The 21,361-nt window shown below is 36.8% G+C and overlaps 1 protein-coding gene across 5 annotated transcripts in view; it reads left to right on the top strand.

Moving 5' to 3' along the window:
* FBXW7 (F-box and WD repeat domain containing 7) overlaps positions 1–21,361 on the top strand; it is a 173,484-nt gene that overhangs the window by 84,982 nt on the left and 67,141 nt on the right. Inside the window, exon 1 of one of the 5 annotated variants that reach the window (XM_065692791.1) lies at positions 8,256–8,574. The exons of the other annotated variants lie outside the window; for them this stretch is intronic. Within the exon in view, the coding sequence (XP_065548863.1) occupies positions 8,428–8,574 (147 nt within the window). The 5' untranslated portion in view covers positions 8,256–8,427. Of the gene's footprint in view, positions 1–8,255; positions 8,575–21,361 lie in introns of those variants that run through there. 5 annotated transcript variants of the gene reach the window in all.

Below are 21,361 nucleotides of genomic sequence, written 5' to 3'. Positions count from 1 at the left end.
TTTCTTTAAGCTGGACTTCATCCAAAGCAAGGACACTTTCAGTTGGTACCCTGAGGCATTCACCCGTCAGCACAAGTTTTGGCTTTGGTGTAAACTACTGGTATTACATGACCTACAGCAAGTACGTTAAATGGTATGCTTACATACATATGCTTGTGTGTCTGTTTTGGGGGACGGACTTTTGAAACTTCCTACACTGTACCAGTCAGAATTTGGTACTGCTGCGCTGCATTCCTCTGCTGGCAGGATTTGAAATCAGAGTATCAGACAAGCAGTAAACTCAAAGCTCAAGTTGGTTGTCCGTATACGAAAAGTCTATTCCTGTGAAAAAAACATTTTAAATAAGAAGTGCTATTAGAACAAATCAGAGAAAGCCAATGTCTGCTAAAAATACAGGCAAGACTCCCCCTTCCTCTCCAAAGGAAAGAAAAGCGGGAGAGGAAGGGGAAGCATGGACAAACGAAAGATCAAGGTGGCAACCTTACCAACCAAGAGTGCCAGCCCTTTCCTGGGTTACCTGCTTTTTCTTGTAATCTGGGCATTCTTTACTTCACATACCTTGAGCTTTATAAATAGCTTCACACCCCTTTACAGTATGCTGTTAACCAGCTGAAAAGGATTATATAGCTTAATTTGATGCTATCAAATGAATGCCAGTGAAACAGTCAGTTGTTGCATTTGTTGGATATGTGTATTTTACAGTTCTAGTAAGAAAAACACCATCTTGTATCAAAGTAAACCTTCATCTATATTGCTTCAAACATACAAAATGTAATAGTTGGCATTGTTCAACCTTTTATTTTGGCAGTGGATAATATTGCTACTATGAACAGCGTTACTGTAAGACTTTATACAAGAGGAATTTTCTAAAATGCTGAAGAAATGGTATTTGGACAGATTTTTTTTTTTTTTTTTTGCTGTGGAAGGAAAAGAATATATATATATATATTTTTTTTTAAGGTGTATTGGTGACAGAATAGGTGACAGCACCTTTCTGAAGTTTGGGGTTTGTTCCTTCTTCCATTTAATATGTAGAAAGGAAGAAAATTAGAAGTCTAAAATGAATTTTTGGCAGTACTTTTTGGACACTATTCAGGAACTGGTAATAATTTAAATATTTTGGTACAGCCTTGTGTATATTTTGTGTATGTACATAAGTAGAGAATTTCTCATTGAAAGTCTTGCATTTTGCGTGAAAGGGTGATACAGTGATAAGACGAGCTGATTTACTCTATGGAAAACTAATTCTTTGGTTTCCTGTATTCCTTTTTCATAAAAGCAGCTTCACTAGTAAAACACCTGCTTTCCCTTCCCCCAGTTTATCCTCAGTTGGGAATTTGACTTGCATTTTAATCCAGTGTTAAATATTGCATGACTTCCCTACCTGTTGTTGTAGTTCTTAATTCTTGTCTCAGCTTTATTTAAAGGTGCAACAACAGCATGAATAAGTGGTCAGCAAATAAATTCCTGTAGAACAGCTGTAGCAATTCTTTTTAACAGCTGGTGCAATTCTGCCTAGACCAAAGAGTTAAACTTGCTTATCCAACAAGTCATATTATAGTCAGTGAGGGCTGAGCAGGCATTTCTGGAATATTTGTAAAACACAAAATGATGCAGCTGGATTTCTTGCTACATACCTGGGATATTTTCTGAAATGTTTAATGAAGAAATGAAGGCACATGCTTTAAAGAGAATAATCAACGAAAAACCACAACAGAAGTGACAATGACAAGAGCCCATAGTGCAGTAAATGAAGTTTCGGAGCTTGTGGAGTAAACCCAAGTAATATAGGCCTCTAGTTACAAGTGGTAATGTGCACTTCCAGGGATGTCTAAATATGGTGGGAATTAACACATGGTTAAGTATATGATTTAATGATATGATAGTATTATTAGTATTTATATTATAAAGCCCTTGCTGTTGATAAGTCTGACCTACTGCTTGGGTTTCCCAGCAGGCAAGGCTAGTGTAGTTAAATGCTGTACACAAGTGTTAGAGCAAATCAAATTTGTTAAATGGTCAAATTTGGGTACGATTTAATTTCTCCAATCACCCACACTTAAATACCAGGATGTTCAAAGAGGTATGAGCATGCACATAGTAATGAAAAATGTCTGCTAGGTATGTTAATCTGATGATTTCCCCTTTGATGATATACATGATATTTCATATCTCTTTTGACCTCTACTAGTAGATTTCTGTGGAAAGCTGTCTTGTGGAATGTGAAGTATTTTGCTAGACAGCAGCTTTACCATCATACTTGTCTATTTGTTTGAACTTTTATGATTTTTTTCAATATAGGAGTGCCATGCAAGTTGTACCATCTTCCACCAGCAGCTGCAAAAGGCATGTTCCTCCTTGCCTTTTCATCGCAAACAGTTTAAAGAGTCTGTTTTGTATTAGATACAAACTTCTTTCACCACAGTAGTTATTAGTGGCCATGCCTCAGTATGATTCCAGAGCCAGACTTATGATCCGGAAATATCATCTGTGTGAATCCAAGTTAAGAAAATCTGGATTCTTCTTCACTGTGTTGTTAAGCTTTGCCAAAGAAAACAAAGCTTGTGCCGTTGAGAAATATGCCTGTCATTGTGTTTCTTCCTTTCTAGAGCTTATGATCTCTTGAAAAATTTTTGCACAATTTTACAAAGAGAGAGATTAAGATTATACAAATTTCAAGGTGACTAGAGGGTAGGTAAAAAATGGAGGGATTTGTTAGTGCATCTGCTGAGGGAGAAGTCTACAAGATGACCATTACCTGGTTAGACACCATTTGAAACCATGTGGAATTGGGGTTTGCTCTGACCATGTAAATGGATTCAATTGTCATTTGTTCCTTAGTTTACACTATAGAAGCCATTTATTCATCAAAACTCACAGTAAGACATAAGCCTGAAATGAAAGCTTTGCTATGGCTGGACTGGTCAGAATGACTCCTTGTATGTCCCCTGATGTTTTGGGATCACTAAGGTCTTGGAGAGGCCATAGTGAATTGAAGCACAGTTTGAGCTGGCATGACAATCTCACCTTGTCTACATTTGTTGTTTTGGAGGTTTTTTGTGAAGGACAGAGAGAGCCATCAGTTCACATGTATAACTAGTAGTTTTGCCTCTTTCTGTGTACTATTCAAGTGTACATTTCTTAGGAAATTCTGATCTTGTGAGGTCAGAATGATCCTCTCCTTTAATTCCCTCTGTACCTTTTTCAGGGGTGTAGGTCATGTTTTCTTATGCATGAAGATTTTTGTTTTGGGTAAACTTGAATATGATAGACTCTTCAGAGCAATAGTGTTTTCTGTTGCAGCACCACTAATACAGTTGTAGCTAGTTTTGTACAGCAGTGCCTTTTTTCTATACAGCTTATTTATTTGCCTGTACAAAGCAGGCTAATGTGCATTGTATCATTTAGGAACTATTTATATACTGGTATCAGAAACCCCTCACATAAATGAACTTGGGACCATAGTTGCTCCATATGAGTAGCTACTAGTGTAATATAGACTTTCTTTCTTACGGTTCTTGCTCTTTGTATCATGCGGGGTAGGGACCAGCATGAATATCAAGGGAGGAATAAGGATTGTATAATGTAAATTATAGTGCATTCTGCATGCTGCAGCTGTTCAGAACTTACTAAAAATATTTTTTAGGAAGTATTTTATCAAATATTTTCAAAGGATTATTGTGATGCTGGTGTTTTGAGAAAGTGACTTTGAAAATGTTGCAGTGCTCCACTTTATCCATTTGAGGGCAGCTGTTCACCGATTTTAAGAACTCTGGAAAAACTGCCTAGGGTTCTGCTTGCTGCCTTTTATAATCTTTCTGTATTGGCAGGTACTTCATTTAGGTCTCTCGAGGTCTTGTACTGTTCCATCACCATATTAAAATCATAAAATCATAGAATGGTTTAGGTTGGAAGGGGCCTTAAAGATCATCCAGTTCCAACCCCCTCTGCCATGAGCAGGGTCACCTTCCACTAGACCAGGTTGTTCAAAGCCTCATCCAACCTGGCTTTGAACAGTGCCAGGGATGGGGCAGCCACAGCTTCTCTGGGCAACCTGTGCCAGTGTCTCACCAACCTCACAGGGAAGAACTAATTTCTAATATCTGGTCTAAATCTCCCCTCTTTCAGTTTAAAGCCGTTCCCCCTTGTCCTGCCACTACATGCCTTTGTAAAAAGTCCCTCTCTAGATTTCTTTTAGGCCCTCCACATGTACTGGAAGACTGCTCTAAGGTCTCCCTAGAGCCTTCTCTTCAAGCTAAACTAAAGTTGTGAGTTTATTTTTTTCCCCAGTAAAGTTAATATGCAACCCAGTTGTCAGCTCTAAGAGAAGATTCCGTGAAGGTTTTCGTTGTTGTGATAAATTCCTAGATCCATGTCTTAAAACCATGGCCTTCCTGAATTAAGTATACTGAATGAGCTAGTTAATTCTTTTAACATTTGCTTACTGGTAAACAGTTCCTAAAAAGGTCTGCTACAGCATCACTTTGAATTACTGTGACTGGAAGGTAGAAAAATTATTGCTGTTTTCTATGTGCTTTAGTTTTACAAAGATGTCTCTTAACTGGATCAGCTAAAAACCAAGGAGAAGTCTTCTGGATTCTTAAGTTTACAGTTAATAGCTCATAAGTATCTCAAACTAGTATTTTCAGACTCCAGTTTTCGGGCATTTTTATGTATCTAAACAAAGTGATTTCAAATGTGATCTTCTGATTAAATTGATAGGCACTTAAAAGAGCATAATTGGGAATCAGCCCCACTTCATTTAGAAACAGGATGTTGGGGAAAGTACTACAAAAATTAAAGCCCAGATTTTCAGTTTCACATTTGTTAAGGTTATACATATTTTCACAGTGTATAATATAAAAATTACACACTTTTCAAGATAAAAGCAAGAGTGGCTCTTAAAAGTTTACATTTAGAGCTTAAATTAGGATTATATGCGTAATAAATACAAAAATAAGTGATACCTACTATATGCAATATATTCCTGACACTTCTAAGATAGCCAACCATCTGTTTTTGTCTTCCTGTTACACCCTCTTACTGCTTAAATTACACTGTTGTATTTTCAGGCTAAGGACTTTCATTTATTAAACATACATAGCTGTCCAGCATAGCTTGTGGCCTTTAAACTTAGTGTAAGACAATAATACCTACAGTCAGTAATGTGTGGCAACTCTAAAATGAAGTGATGATACATGGAAATAAAATTTGGCCAACAAGATTTCATCTCGTAGTGCAAGTGTTTTTTCTGTGAGATGATGATAAAAAACGGGCAAGAACAAGGCAGAGGTAAAAACTGAAGCTCTTGTTGCTATGGTAAAGTCTGAAATCTAGTACTGTAATTTCACATGGAGGGAAACAAGTGCTTTGTTTTGATTTGTACTTATCTGCTTAGAAAGGGGGGACTATGCTGAATGTGAACTTTATTTGCATCTAGAAGACTGTCCCTGTGGAATTACTTTAGAATAGTTTTGAAGTTCCTGAGGTAAAACTAATGTAGTGTTGGGACTTCTAACTCAAACCACAGAAGAAGAAAGGCTGGAAATCTGAGTTTTGTCTTTTTTGAAGGTGTGAGAATAACCTGCGACTGGAGACTTATCCTAGGAGTGGTGCTTGGAAAATATGGTAGTTCAGACTTGTCTGCTCCCCAGTTGTGTGTAAATCTGTAAATGGGACAAGTTATGTTCCTGTTTTGCACTTTGGCTATGAGTTAATATTGCAAAAACAAAGGGGGATCAGGGAAGTAAGCCTGTAAATTAGTAAGATACTAGGCTCCGATATCAACTAGTAAGGTCTGGTACTAAAATACTACCACTCCACCTTGCCAAAATCTGACACACTGTCAAATCCTCTTCAGCAATTACACAGTGAAATAATCTTTTAAAACTGAGTTTATTTCAGTAGTTCCTCTTAGCACATATGTAGACATTTCTGCATGCAATGAAATGAAACATTGAGTATTTATTAAACTAGAATCTGAGGTTTGCTTTGTATGAAATACTGTATCTGACATTATGTTACATACTTAATATTCAGATCTCAAATTCTATTAGTACAAATGCATTTTGGTAAACTTCCCACTTCGCTGGGCTGATTTAGACAGTGGCTGGTACACCAAAAACGGAAAGCTTTGGCCTTTTGCTTCTTTTTAACGATGCATCATAGAGGTATGTGAGTTGACTTCCTGGTCTTTTGGCTCTGCTCTTCACTTTATTCAAAGTAGAAATAAAAGGCTACTCTTTCTCCCTCTTTGGAGTATTTCAGTAAACTTTTCTAATTTGAGTGAAGCTGAGGTCCCAAGACACCTTCTAAAGTCTTCCAGCCAAGTAAAAGGCCTATTTTTGTTACAGAAACAGTTAAGTAGTTCAGAATGAAACCATAAACTGTGGTCTGGTGATATCACTGTTGAGCACAGGTTAATAGTAAACTATTTTTTGCATTTATGGGATGAAATATCAAGAAGGAAATGTAAAGAATCTTTCAGGAGAAAATATCTGTTTAAATGTGCTTTAGAATGGCATTTGAATGGAATGCTAGAAAAGAAGAAAATAAAATAACCAGTGCGTGAAGATACTGTGCTACCCAGCATTCTAGTGCAGAATTTCTGTATGCAACATCTGTGAAGAAATAAGAATTTTTTTGTTCGTCTGAGAGAGAATTTGTTATAAATGAATGCTTACTCCAGTGTATACATACTCAATGAAAAATTAAGGATTTTTACAGATTTTTTTGTATAAAGCATTCAACAAGCAAATGTTAGGTCAGAAGAGGCTCTACACATGAGTGAGACATACTTACAGCTTGGCTTTTTGAAGGGGAAACAAAGGGCTAAATGGAGATGCTAATACAGCCATATTTTAATGCTGTCTTTTGTTAAGTTGCAGTGTTGTGCTTCAAGCATTAAAGCATTACTACACTCCCTCTTTTGCCCTCACATAATTATACAGTTAATTATCTTTGCTGAGTTGTGCATAAAGGGACTTGGAATATTTCTTAGTGGTCATTTATTCACTGTGCTGCAGACTGTACTGACTATGTTCGTACGAGGGCTTTGGCTTTCTGTGTCTTATCAGCAATTTCATAAGACGTTTTCACTGTCTTTTGTCTCTTTCTACTTAGTTTTGCTGTAAAAGGTTTTCAAAATTTGAATATATTTTGAAGAAACATCCACATGTAGGGATAGAAAGGGATTGTGGGAACCTTAGAGGCATTGTAAGCAATGGAAAACTAATTTGATCAAGAAGTTATTTAAAATGGAAATAAAGTAAAACTAATTGCAGATAATCTGAGTAATGGACATGGCTGTTCTAGCTTTGTTCGGTGGTGTAGGAACTTTTTTCCTGAAAAATGGCCCTCTTTCAGATTTGTTGCTAAGGGCATGGAGGCCTCTCCCCACATCCACAGGAAATGCTGTTGTTGGAGGAAAAGCCTTTCTCCTTTTCATCAATGTGATGGATGGGCCTGAGCAAGCTGGTACCCAAACTCCTGATGGCTGGAAGAGGGAAGACTGTTTCAGTACCATTGTATCCCTAGAGCCAGAGCTCCCTGGATGCAGCTTCCCCACAGCAGCAGGGAAAGGGGAGGAGACGCAGGCTGTGGAACCAGTTCATAAGTAAGGAGGACTGGGACGAAGGAGGTAAAAATCACAGTGTAGGTGAAAATAGAATGGTAGCCTCTACTTATATTAAATGAACAAATTGAGATCCAGGATCTTCATTTTAGGGGACTCCCTTTTTTTTTTTTTTTTTTTTTTTAATTTTTATTATTGTTTAAACTTTTTTTCCTTTGTAACTTTTGGACTTAGCAGTATATTCTGTTTGTGAAAACAATGGTTAAGAAACAGCAAAGTCCAGGTCAGTTTGAGTCCCTAGCTGTCAAATCCTATTGAAAGTCCAGAAGTGTGCCCAGAGAGCTGTAGAGTTGATCCTGCAGTAACACTGCTACTGTTTGAAGGTTGCAGTCTCCTTGGATTCTCCTTCTGAAAGCACAACTCCAAGTCATAGATATTTTTAAATTATTATTACTGTTTTCCTTTAAAGACCAGGTGTAAGTGGCTGTGGTTATTAAAACTCCTGGCAGTCTTGATTTTATTCTTTTTTTAATCAGAGGATCCCTTTTTGGAGAAGGGCTCTTCTGACATTGCAGGGGAGGTCCACCAGCTGTTTGACTGGCAGGAGCAGTCTGCCTGCCCCTTGGTAGTTTAATTCCTGTCTATACTAGGATAGCTTGCACTTCACTGAGCAGCAGACAGGTCAGGACAGTTGGCAGGAGAAGGTTGAGAGACAAAGGCAGCAGGCTGTGGGGAGCTAAATCACCGGTCTGAAACATTAAGAAAAGGAAAAAAGAAATCATGCAACTTTAGAAGCAAAGTTTTAAGCAATGTTCTTGAATTATTGGTAGGCTTGACAAAGTGAGAGCAATAAAATGTCCAAACCTGGGAAAACTGCCATCAACCATGGCTTGGTTCCTGTTGATCTTAAAAGTGCCAAAGACCCTCTACCACACCAAACCGTGATGAAGATATTTAGCATCAGCATCATTGCACAGGGCCTGCCCTTCTGCCGTAGGCGGGTAAGTATAAAAGTCTTTAAAACCTGGATTTTGATCGCTTGGCTTGTAGCTCAGTGCTTTGTCATGGTGCATTCATTCCATTAAGAAATACTTGTATCTGTATTATCTCTTCACTCAGGGGGCTGTAGAGGAGCACTTGGGTCATTTATTTCAATAATTCTTGTGCTTTAATTAAAATCTATACATGTTGTTTTAGCTATTACTCATTTAAGGGGACATGCCAGAGATTCTCTTATAGTTACAAGCCAATTAGATGAACACAAATGCTGTACAAATAAATGCATTCAGAAATATGTATTTTACTTTTATTCACTCTTTTAGGTGATGTAGATAGTTTGGAGTAAATCCATTGAATGCAGTTCTGAATTATATTGATACATGTGACTTGCTGGATAAAAAAGTAGAGAACTTAGAGATGTTAAACTCTTTAATATTTAAACATTTTTAGTTAAGAATTCTTAAAATACAATTTTAATGCTTTTGTAACTCAGTAATAGAGATAACATTTTTGCTGTTACAGAAAATAAAAATAGCATGTTACTATGTGGTGGTTGCGATATAGTTTATATATAGACAATCCTAGCCTGACAAACTATCATGGGTCTTATGCTACAGCTTCAGGATCTATATGGATAAAGTGGCTCTTAAAGCACATTATATGAGTTTTTTTAAAAAAGTATTTTTTAAATTTTGTTCTGTCATACACCATTTTCAATAAAAAGTGAGTACTTTCAAAGCAACTTACGTCATGATTTTGTTGCTTAGTAGCATACTGCTGAACTTGTATTCTTTCATATTAATTTTTCTCCTTTGTTACTCTTTCAGTAAAATGATAAATAAATTTGTTCTTCCTAATGAATTTTCCCAACACTACTTTGGGTTTTCTGTTGCTACAGAAGAAATATCGTTTCCATTTATTGATGCTGTCGTGGTTTAAACCAAATACAAAATACAAAAATCTAGCTCAGCTTTTGTGAATGTGCTGGCTTTCCTTGAATGTCAGCATGCTTCTTTTCAGCAAATTTACTTAAATCACAGATGAAATTTAAATTTGAGATCACCACCCTTGTAAGCTTGATTTCTTTTTACTATGTTGCTTTGAATGTCAGAGAATGTTTCTCATATGTAAAAGGTGGATGGCATGTGTTGGAAGCTAGCAACTTAGTATCAACCTACAGCAATGCAAAAATCAGAACATATGTATATACACACATGACTAGTATTGGATCATATGCATTTCGGAACAGTATCTTTTCAGTACTACACATATGTTTTGAACACTGAATAGGAACATTTCGTAAGGTTGAAAGTGTTAAAGTAACCCTTTTTATTGTAATAGACATGCTTTCAAATTTTTATATGATTTGAGAACTGTTTGTTTGAATATAAGTGTTTGGAATATGTTTGGATGATTTTGGTTCCTTTATCCTGGTAGAAGATAAGTTTTTAACAGATACATTTCACAAGTCTTTCTATGGCTGTTTTAATACATTATACTGTTGGAACTTTGTGTGCTGATGTTTTATGTGTATATTTTCTGTAATGAGAAGTGTGGTCACACATTAACTTATCACAAATATGTAAAAATTTAATTTCTACATCAGTTCTCTGAAGACTTTGTCCCCCCAAAATCATAATCTGTCTCAGTTGTCCTGTCTTGCCCAAGCAGTCAAATCGATGACTCAGTGGTTTTAGGTCTAAGAGGGTTTAAGAAGCTGTTCAGCATTTATTTTTCTTGTAGCATTAGGACTGAAGAGGAAATTAAGGAACATTGTAAATGTATGCTTTAACAGGTTAAACTATCATCAATCTGTTTTTTATCTTCTAAAATTAATAGTTCTCAGTATGATGGCTGCTCATAGTGGAAAGGATTATAGCTCCGCCTTTAGTCTCATGCCTTGCAACACTCAAAGCCTGCACGTAACTCATAACGTTACCATATTGGGTTCCTTCCCAACATGCGTAAGTTGCATATAGGATCCATATATTAACAAAAAAATCCAGAACTACCAAACCTAATTTTAGATATCTACAGATGAAAGAATTGGTACATTTGTTACATAGTCTTAGCACTGTATTAAACATCACAAGAATAAAGAATTTTTCATGTAAAATAGTTCTGACATAAAGTCTTCGCCAATATGCAACTCTTAGATTTTATTTTATTTTATTTTATTTTATTTTATTTTATTTTATTTTATTTTATTTTATTTTATTTTATTTTATTTTATTAATTCTACTTTTCATTTAACAAGGCATTGAATTTTTTAGCATTTAATGTTTGTACCTAAACTTGATGGGCTTTACAATATGAGCTACAGTTTGCTTCTAGGTTATTGGATTGATAATAAGTCAATACCAATTTTTTTCTGGCAAGTGTATGGCTGGGCCATTCAAACACTGACATGACTTAAGGATTACCGACCTTCTCCTTGTTTGAACTCATTTCTTCCCCTCCTTAATTGTACATTAAACGAAGCAAAACATCTTTAAAATGCATGCTATGATCCTTGGGAGTAAAAATACTTCCGTTATGAGAGCTGGCAATTCATAGCTTCTGCATCCTCTGCATTGGTTATACTGGGCTTCTGTCAAGACGTACGCTATAAATGGTCACAGGACTTAACAGTTTGCCCTTATGTGTTTTGTCAGTTTACACATGTAGCTAAAACACTTTTCTGCAGTACTACTAATCTGAATCCAGTTAAAAATAGTATTACTTAGCATTCTTTGTGTAGTACTTGAGAATAGCACATAGCTGTAAGTGTACTGTACTTACACAATAAATGCCTCTATTCCTTCAAAGCTCTAGCTGAAAACGTTGACGCAGTATCATTTAATGTAGATATAGCCATGGTCCTCTTCAGTCTTTAGCGTATCTGTTGTAGGCACTGAAGTAGATTTTGCAGTACAATGTGAAGAAGCAATGAATGCCTTTCAACTAGTACACACTTCAGGTATCAGATATCATTTAGCTCTTCAGTGCGGTGTAATTGCAGCTGATCATCGAACATACTTAACGAGATAGTCACGCATGTCACATATGTTCCAAAATCAACTGCTGTATTTTGTTTGCCGTGGCAAATAATTTCAGTTGACAAAAAATTTGTCTTCTAGTTAAGTAAGCGATTACTCCCTTAGACTGCTCCTAAACCACTAACAGTGGCAGTGTTTTTACTTCTGACCTATTATAATTTGTAACTATTTCAAAGGCTGTATGTCCTGGGTTCAGCAGTAGCAGTCATTCCTGCTGAACCCAGGACACTGTACTTCAAAAATACATTTCTTCCCTCTTTAGTTTTCCATGTGTTTCCCTAAAAATTCCTGTACTTGTTGCCCTTGGAGCAACAGTTCCACCATATTGAATATATGTTTTTAAGAAGCTCCAATCAGCTGGAGAATTTGCGAAAGTATCTCATTCACTTGCAGCATTTCTTAATTGCAAGTGGCTTGAGGTAGAACTGGATTGGTACAAAGCAGGGGGTTTAGTGTGCACAAGGTGATGTTCCAAGCTAGAGAAGTCAAGGTAATAAATGTATCCATTTTCAAGGCCCCTACCGGCAGAAACTCCAAAGACTCTGTTACACTGTGCTGTTTTGTGAGAATAGTTTTGTTGTATGTGCATATGATTTGCCTTTGAAATGTACCTGATCAAGCTTAGGCAATTCATAAACTTAGTTCCTGAGTGAAATGCTTCTGTCTGTAGGGTGTACTTGTTAGGTGAACATAGGGTAATGCATTTAAGCATTGATGTATAACACCAGTGGATGCTCTTTTATATAAATTACATATGGTATTGATCCATTTTGTTACTACAGTAAAGCACCTGGAGCTAGACTCCAGTTCCTTTTCCTTCCTGTGGTTGAGTAGTATGCTAATAATGTATTTGAAATACTAATGCTTCTTAGGCATGAGCAACTTCACTTATTTGGACTTGGGTTCTTTTTATCCCTTCATTTCTGTGTTAAAACAACCAAAACACCCTTTTCATTGTCAGTCTGATCTATGTAAATGCTTGTGCCACTAGCGTAACCAAATAGTCCATCTATTCAGTTTCTGAGGGAAATGAAGTCCTGATTTTTTCTGCAACAAATCATATTTCATGCTTGAGTACCGCTTGTTGTTTCATGGATGACAGTGAAAAGTTAGTTAATGGGCAAGAAACTATTTAGCTTTCTCTGAAATGGTATATCGTCCCGTACTTCCCTGTATGTCAGCTGACTTTGTATCAGGTCCTGAATAGTATGAAAATAACGTAACTATTTTCCCCTTAAATACAACATGAAAAAAAAATAAAAAATTCCCTTTCCCTTGGAATTTCTTGCCATTTGGTAAGAAGAGACTGTCAGAAGAGCATAAAGAAAAACGTGTGAAAATATGCATATGCGTACATATATATGTATATAATTTTTTAATTTATAACGTAAGGGAGTTTTAAGAGTCTGTCTCTGGACAAATCGGAGCACTCCCACATGCCTGCATATTCTACAGCAGACTTTTTGGTTCTGGGCTTTATGGTGGAGAACTTGTGCTATGGCCACTGGGGGTAAGCAGCCTCTTCGAGTGTCAGAAATAAGTTTCTTTCAAAAATGGTTTAGCCTTGACTTTAAACACTTGTTTGCGTTACAGTTTGTCACCCAAATGGAAGTACAGGTCGTGGGCTGATCAGCAGATATCTGCATGAAGGGAAGTTTGTTGTTGTCCCTGTGCTTTTCATAAATGAATATGTCCATTGCTCTGGATATCCAAATACTCACAATGAAGTCCGCCTTACAGAGGTTTTACTTTTCATGGTTAAACTTAGTGTTTGATTTCTTGCTTTTACTATCCTTGGGATTTCAGTTTTGGGAGATTTTTGTAATGAAACAGGAATAATTGAGAGGTCCAGTAGAAGGAATTTAATTGAAAAGGCAGATGTTTTAAGTGCAAAGAAAAGAGTACCGAAAAGTTACAGAAATGAGCAAGGTTAAGTCTTGTGTAACACTCAGCCTAGAGGATAACTCCTTTTAGAAGATAAATAATCTTGAATAATGAACTGTTTCCTAATTTATTTTTTTTTACATATATGCAGTATCTCCATGCTGAATCTGTTATTCCCATGCTTTTTTCTATCTCCTTTCACAAGGGGAATAAAAGTTTTTCCTGTGTTAGGTGGTAGCCTTGAAGAAAAGCAACATATTACTTATTTTCTCAGTGCGGGGCAGAGGCAGTCTTAAAATTAACGTTTTCCCCATAATTTTTTGTTCTTTCTGGAATTATCTCTTTCATTTTGCTTGCAAACCAGTTGACTCTCTACTGTATGTGAGAGGGACTAAAATAGGAATTACAGAAGTGGAAAAAGGAATGGGCAGATCCTCAGTTATCTGGTCAACTCAAGGAGGTGTGGTTCAACCTGACTGAAGAGCCTTGTGGTCTCCCAGGCTATGCTTACAAGAGGTTTGTCAAGCCATACCAAAATCCATCTTCTAAACTATGGATACAGTCAGTTGTAGCCAGTGTTTATGGCTCTGTAGAACTAGATACAGGCAGAAGTATGCTTCTGTCTACCCCTCCCTTTCTGTGGGGTGTTACAGAAGCTGTGGGCTTAAGATAGCCGTTTGTAGGAGGGAGCACTTAGTCTGCTGTTCACGCAGCTGTTCCCTGTGTCCCCTGGAAAAAAGAAAGTTGCTAGCCTCAACCATGCATATGTAGTCTAAACTGCTGTATTGACTCAAACCCACTTAGACAAGCTCTGAAAACTTCCTTCGGTTTTTTTTTGGGGGGGGGAAGAGTTGGTAAGTTTTTGTTGTTACCCACTGCAACACATGTCAAAGCACTCCCAGCCTGCTTTTTCAGAATATTCGGTGAACCTCTGTCACTGTACTGACTCTTGAGAAATACTTTTCTATTTAAATTGTTCTACCTTTTTCTGGCCAAGATAAAAGCAGCAATCGAAAACTCATTTATATTTAACACTAGCTAAAATGTTTTTCTTTGTGGTTTTGATGCATTTAAAACTTCCATTTCTTGTGCAGTGAGCAATGCTGTCTGTTACAGACTGCTGCCTGAGTGCAGATGCTAAAAGCATGTTATGAGAGTTCTGCAGTCAGTTGCTTCCCTTCAGGAGGTGTCAGAAGGAAGGTTGCCTGGGCAATTTTACTCCTTTGTTCCCAATTGTTTAGATGTCTTTAGAAACCTTTATTGTAATTCATGTTGAGCTATTAAAACATGCTGGATTGACTCTGTGAAAGCTCTTTACCTGCTTAAAAGTCTGTCATTTATTGTCTCAAGCTGTGGAGGTTATAGCATCCAGCAGAAGAAAATAGAGAATGGGAGAAAGCAGTGGTGCCATAAACTGACCCAGCTGCCTCTTTGCTGATTGATCATGCTGGATGGGAACTCATGAAATGTGTAATTAAATACTTAATTTATTGCTTTGAAACCTAATTGCCTTAACCCTGAATCTCCTTTTTCTCTTTTTGCAGTCCCTTGCATCACTAAGTAAACACTTTTTGTCCTTCTACAACAAGTGAAGCCATTTATTTTCCTGAACATGAGATAATTTTTTTTCAAGTATGGGCAAAGGATCCTTTGAGAGGCAAAAAATGCTCTGCTGTGTCGTGACTGTCTCTTAATACAGAAACACAAAGAGGACAAATTGATTTTAGCTGTCAGTCTTTGTCCTGGCATTCCCCAGATTTTGAATAGGAGTTGAACGCAACTAGAATGGCACCCAGACAAGTCATAAGCAGGGCTGTAGCATTTGCATCCTTCTCTCGGATCTTTGCCACTTATCACAACCGACTGTTGTTCTTTATGTCTTAAAGTGTTACTGTCAGAAAATGATAATTTTGCCAGTTCAAGTAGCTCTACTCCTCAGAGTAGAGCTCATCCCTAGTTTAACTGCTGGGCTTGTGTTTAGCTTCCAAAATATGAGGCCCTGATCTGTTCTGTTTCATTTGCCCTTTACCTGGTTTTGGATTTCTAATTCTGCTTTCTCTCCACAGCTTCTCATTGCTATTGTCTGTTAAACATGGGCCTCTTTTTCCTGTTCTTCCTCTGCCCTCTTTACAGCTCTTGGTACACTTACTTACCTTCATTTGAGGACAAAAGAGCTTGGAAAATACAGTTTGCATAGGGACAGCAGCAGTATCTTTCTAAATTCTCTTCAGGTATTTTACAATGTTACTCAGTTGTTTGAAAAGGCAAGAAAACAACACTAGAGTTGACATGACTTTCCCCTTTCTATCTTTCTTTTCAGTCAAGGAAGTCTGTACTTCTGATTTGCCGCGTTCCTTAAGTTTTTTGAGTAGCTAATTGTAAGGTTTCTTGATAAGAGGTTTGAGATGGCTGCAGATCATGTGTGTAGTCACACGCAGTTTGATCACACTTCAGAAAAACTTCTCTAGTTACTCACCTTTTAAATTGACATGATTTTAGTAATAAAATATCCAATCCATGCAGTAGGACAATGATTTTTTCTTTAAATGTGCAGCCGATAATTGCAAACTGTACTATATTTTTAATATGCTGCAAATGTGTTTGTGAAAGAGAAGTGCTGGTTATATATGTCATATGAAATGTTGATCCTGTGCAAGCAGGTGATACAGTAAATCTAGTTTTAATAACTTTGCTGCTACTGTAACATTTTGAAGTAGGAGGCAAAACTATGTAAGATTTGTGTGTGGTGGTTTTCATATATTTTGTAGATCATATTCTAACATACTGCAAGACCACCAAAGATCCATTGACCCTAAACTGACTGATAAAAGAAAAGAATTGCATGAATGATACTAGAAGTCTAAATGTATTCTTCTATGTATGTTTTTCCCTTATGAATTATCTGACATTAGCAATACTTCCTTAACCCAACTTATTCTATACTTAGTATCAAAGGACTCATAACACTTGGTAAACGCTAATATATTAAACTTCTTTGTGAGCTAGGGAAATGTTTGGGCTATATTTACAGGGAATAGTATAATCATGTGGCTAAGACAGCAAATGTTTTGTGTTGTAATTAAGAAAACATGCTTCTTTCTTGTCTGTTTCAGATGGTTCATTATTTCAGATTGTTTATTAAGCTTCTGTATCCTGCATTTCTTTGCATGTGCAAGGTAATAGATAGAATTTTATTTGTAAGTTGTAAAAAAGAGGCAACTTGTATGTAGAAGACTCAGGTGGGTGAAAGATTTATTTTAGAAATCCATGGTATGTAAATACATGTAAATCTGGGACCAGGTATTTTAATATGTGTACCTTCCTGTGGAATTTCTAAAATTGCATTTGACTCCAGTTTCTGTAGTCAGCATGTATTTAAGTTTATTAATGTAGCTAGTGCATAATGAAGGTAAGTTGCAGCTTAGAGCTCTTGCATGGTATCACGTGGGATCTTTTCTCGTGATTTAGATGCTCCGATTTATACGTACAGACATGGTTTTAGAAAGAACACTTTATTTCCAAATATTACTATAATAATGTTGTACTAAATGCTGTATGGAAAATTGTCTCTGCACAGAGCACTTACTTCTTGTAGAGATGAAAGAGAGAAGGCAAAATGGGAATGGAAACATAATGTGTTGTTAGCTGCTAGAAGCAGAAATTGTTCCTTGGCTCACAGGCCAGGAATCTGTAGGTGACACTATACTGCTCTCTTTCTAAGGATACTTTCCCAACAGAATTTTACTTTCTGAAAAGTGAAAAAGAACAGCAAAGGATGTGCTACAAAGGTATTTTTGGTATGTTTTTAGCACCATTTTTTCCTACTTACCCTGTGTTTAGGTAGATTTACTACTCTACTTAAACAGTTAAGATTTTATTGCTCTAAGTCAATCTGCATGATACAGTGTTCTGTAAGTGCAAATGGCAGTCTCTTCCAAAGCATGTTGCTATTAATAAACCCTAACACAAGATTACTTCTCATGATAACAGCAGCAGCTGGTAAGAATGTTTGCAATTTTAACATATTTGCAGCACTACTACATTCCATCTTGCATTTCTCCTGTGGTTCATTGTCACTAAAATTTCAGACTGAATGCTTACAATGAATTTCTTCATGTCCTCACTGGCCTCCCTTCCTTTGCCTCCCCTTCTCCAAATCCTTTCTAGATACCAAGCTATGAAAAAAGCATCTCTCTTTTTACCTTTCCTGCCATTTTACACCCACAGTGTTCCTGTCCTTTGCCTCTCTGGTTATGCGGCATGCAGTTCTGCGAAGCCCTTCCTGCCCACACACCTCCCTTAATGAAACGAGGAATTATCTGTAGCTGGCTAGTATAATAATTTCTAATTGAACCAGATAAGCCATCAGGTTAAAGAAATATAAGAATGCAGCTGCTGCACGCTCTAGGAATTAATTTTAAAAATACATGCATTTAGGTTTAAGCATTAATCAGTCTCTAGGCAGATAATAAACTTACAGTTGCTACCAACTCTCTTCTCTTGAATGGGATCCAGAAGACTATATGCCTGTGCACCTTTCTGGTTTTGGGAGGAATGCGTTTGTTCAAAACAGTAATAATCTTCTGTTTATTTCATGTGCTAAATACGTAAGATTGCCACTTACTTGCAGTTTCCATTCACACTGATGGAAGAAATAAATAAGATAATCTAACAGACACTGTACATGGCAAAAAACTAATCATACAAACTCAAGGAAGCTAGGCTACATCATCCCTTTAACTTATGGCAAGATCTATAGTGTTTGTGCTGTTTCTGACTTGGATTTATCTAATGGTATAAAATTGCTTCTGATAAAAATTGTTCGTTTTCTCATCGTTTGAAATGTTACTGTGTTGAGGTCACTTTGCACTATAAAAATTTGACACTGATTGCAGTTAACATGAAGGTTGAAATTAGTTTCTGGATTTATTAACGGCATGTGTCCATAGCAGTACCTCAGAAAGAAAATGTGTTAGAATAATAACAGCAGCTATTGTGGTCGGTACCTAATCTGTATGTAATTAAAATTGCAAAAGTAGAATCATTTTAGGGTTAGTTTGTTTCTCTCCCCTTATGGGTTAGAGAAAGGTTATTGTAATTCTGTTGGAATTATTCCATTTAATTGTCAAATTAGCTTGCTGTGTATTTCTTCTAGTTTCTTCTCTGCTTCTCTTTTCTTGTTGCATAAAGAACTGGTCACCATGGAGGGAAACTTGAATGAGTTGTCACCATTTCCTCCCAGAAGAAAAAGAGGAGGCAGCTTGAACTGCCTGGTAACAAGCTGCGTGAGTTTCTATGAGATTTGTTGGAATAGCTAAAGTAAGGTTTCCAAATGGCCTGCGTATTACACTGCCTTACTGAGAGAAATTTCTTTGGAGCATCTGATTAACATGGATCACTTTCTGAACCTGGCACCACGTCAGTTTATTACATCTGTTCAACCTGTCTTCCTTGGTTTGTCCTGTGCGTTCCCATGAAGGGTTGTATCCAGATGCAGCTGTCTTCCAGGCACAGTACTAAGCCTTGCGCCAGTCTTGAGATTTCTGGGAAGGCATCCAAACTTCTGAGAGGGTCAAGAGGAAATAGTTTCTTGTTCTGAAGTGCTGGCCCATTTTAATTTGAGCACACAAATGAATGTTTCAAATGTCCAGAAATACTGCATATTTGTCTGTTTGCGGCTGTGTTCAGCAGGTCCAGCATTTCTTTTCTCAATTTAGGAAGAGTTTGTGTCAGAAATGACCTATTCTTTCTGATGTGTGGAGAAAGTAAATGCTTGAAGATGTCTAAGGCATCCTCAGGGAATTAATTAATTCCTGAAAACATGGCAGAGGTGAGGTGGGTGCAAACACCTTCTTCCCCTCTTCCCCCCAACTTCTCTCTTTCTCTCTTCCTGATACAGAGGGAAACCTGCTCTAAAAATTCTCACTAGTCACTAACGTGCAGGAGTATTAAAAACCGTAAGCTGCACCTCTGTCCACTAACTTGGAGTGCCTTTCCGACTTGGGGACCTAATTTACAGAAACAGATATCGCTGGCAGCTCCTTGCAGTGGACACGTAGACCATATGAATTCATAATTGCTAAAAATTTTCAGCATATTTTTGGAGCTTCAGTAGACAATTTACGTCCCCTGAGGGTTATTCAGACACAGTTCCCCAGTCACAATAGGTACTGCAAGCCTAATAAAACTGATCTGTCAAGATACATCTGTGTTTATTTGCTGTTAGCATTGTCTGGTTTTTGCATATGTATGTTGATACAGAAACTGAGACATGATGTTTTATAATTGGCCCTAAGGCCTTCTATTTTCTTGGTGATTTTAAGATTTGTAATTCAGATTTACGCTGCCTAAGCATGAATGTTAGGAAGCAAAAAACCTTTCAATCGAAAGTCTTCTCCATGAAGAGATAACTGTAATCTTTGATAGAAACATCAAAATGTGTATTTGTTTTTTTGCAGTTCAGTGAGTGTACCCAATAAAATACAGTATTCTATTTGCATTTGCATGTATTTTCCAGAAGGTAAATGGAAGGTACTTGCATTGACACAAATCAAACCTCAGTGCGCTGAAATGGGAGAATTATTGGAAAATGAAGTAGTATACTAAGTAGTAGTTTAAAATGTAATTTAAACTATTTTCCACTGTTTCTCTAGTTTTAATATCTGATCACCTGTACCTTAGAGTTGTTCTACTTTTTTGCTTAGCCTTCAGACCTATGAAGTCAGGACACCTATTTGTGCATTTTCATGCAAGAAATTCCTTGCTGTGAGGCCACATAGGGGACATGCTTTGCCCTCAGTCTTTTTTTTTTTCTGTATTCTATAGCACAAATTTGAAGCTTTGGTTGATCTTTACTAGGAGCTCTAACTTCTTTACAGAATCTTGAGAAAGAGTTCATGTTTTGATGGCATATTGTCATAGGGAATAAATCGTCTCTGTAGTCTTGAGACAAAACTGTTGAAAACCTGAAGGATTGTGTTGGGGTTTTTTTATTGTTTGTTTGTTTTTTGTTTGTGTGTTTTAAGCTTACCAGGAGAAAAAATTGGGAGAAAAGAGGAAGGGAGATGGTGGAGAAAGGGAATTAAATGGAAACACTGGGGCTTCAAAGACACTGTATTCCCTTATAGATGTTTCCAATTTAATTTTCCAAAACAAATACTGAAATTAAAGGGAAAATGTTACTGCTACAAAGTAGCCAACATAATGAAAGCAATTGACTAAATCACCTTTTTATCCCAAATGTGCCCCTCTTTGTATTGTATGTACCTTGAGAGTATTGTCTATTTCATTCCAATATTTAAATTAGCTCAGCATTATCAATAAACTTTTTTGTCTCAAAGAACAAAAAAATCAATAGGCATTCCAGTAGAGAGGACATACAAATGTATGTTGTCTTCGAAGAATCAGAGTGCCAGGTATTGGATGTGGCATTCCAAAGCATGTGATGACACAGATCACAAAGCTGTTGCCCTATTAAAAACCTAATATACGGAAACATCTTTGTATTTCTAAAAGAATGTCAGTTGCTTCTTAAAATATGCTAAAAACCTTTCTGAGCTCATGTATTCATTTGACAGTGCTTGTGAACTTCATGGGTTTTTTTTAAAAATACAATATATAATTTTCATTCCATAGTATGCAGTATTAAAGCTAGTAGGTAATTGCTCCCTTTCTTCAGTTCAGAACTGGGGATTCTTAGCATCTTGTTATCTTAATAACAATCCTCAGAATACATACACAGATACACATGCTGTTCTTTCAGGGAGAGTTTTAAGATGACCTTATAGCTTCTTGCCAATAGGTAATGGCAGTGCTGCTTTGTAAGACTCTGCCCTTAATGATGTGTATCTATCACAGACACGTCAAA

Source organism: Lathamus discolor, chromosome 1 (genome assembly GCF_037157495.1).
Source record: "Lathamus discolor isolate bLatDis1 chromosome 1, bLatDis1.hap1, whole genome shotgun sequence".
Taxonomy (NCBI): Eukaryota; Metazoa; Chordata; class Aves; order Psittaciformes; family Psittacidae; genus Lathamus; species Lathamus discolor.
Note: the sequence above shows the minus strand (reverse complement) of the source record. Positions and strands in the feature narration are given on the sequence as shown.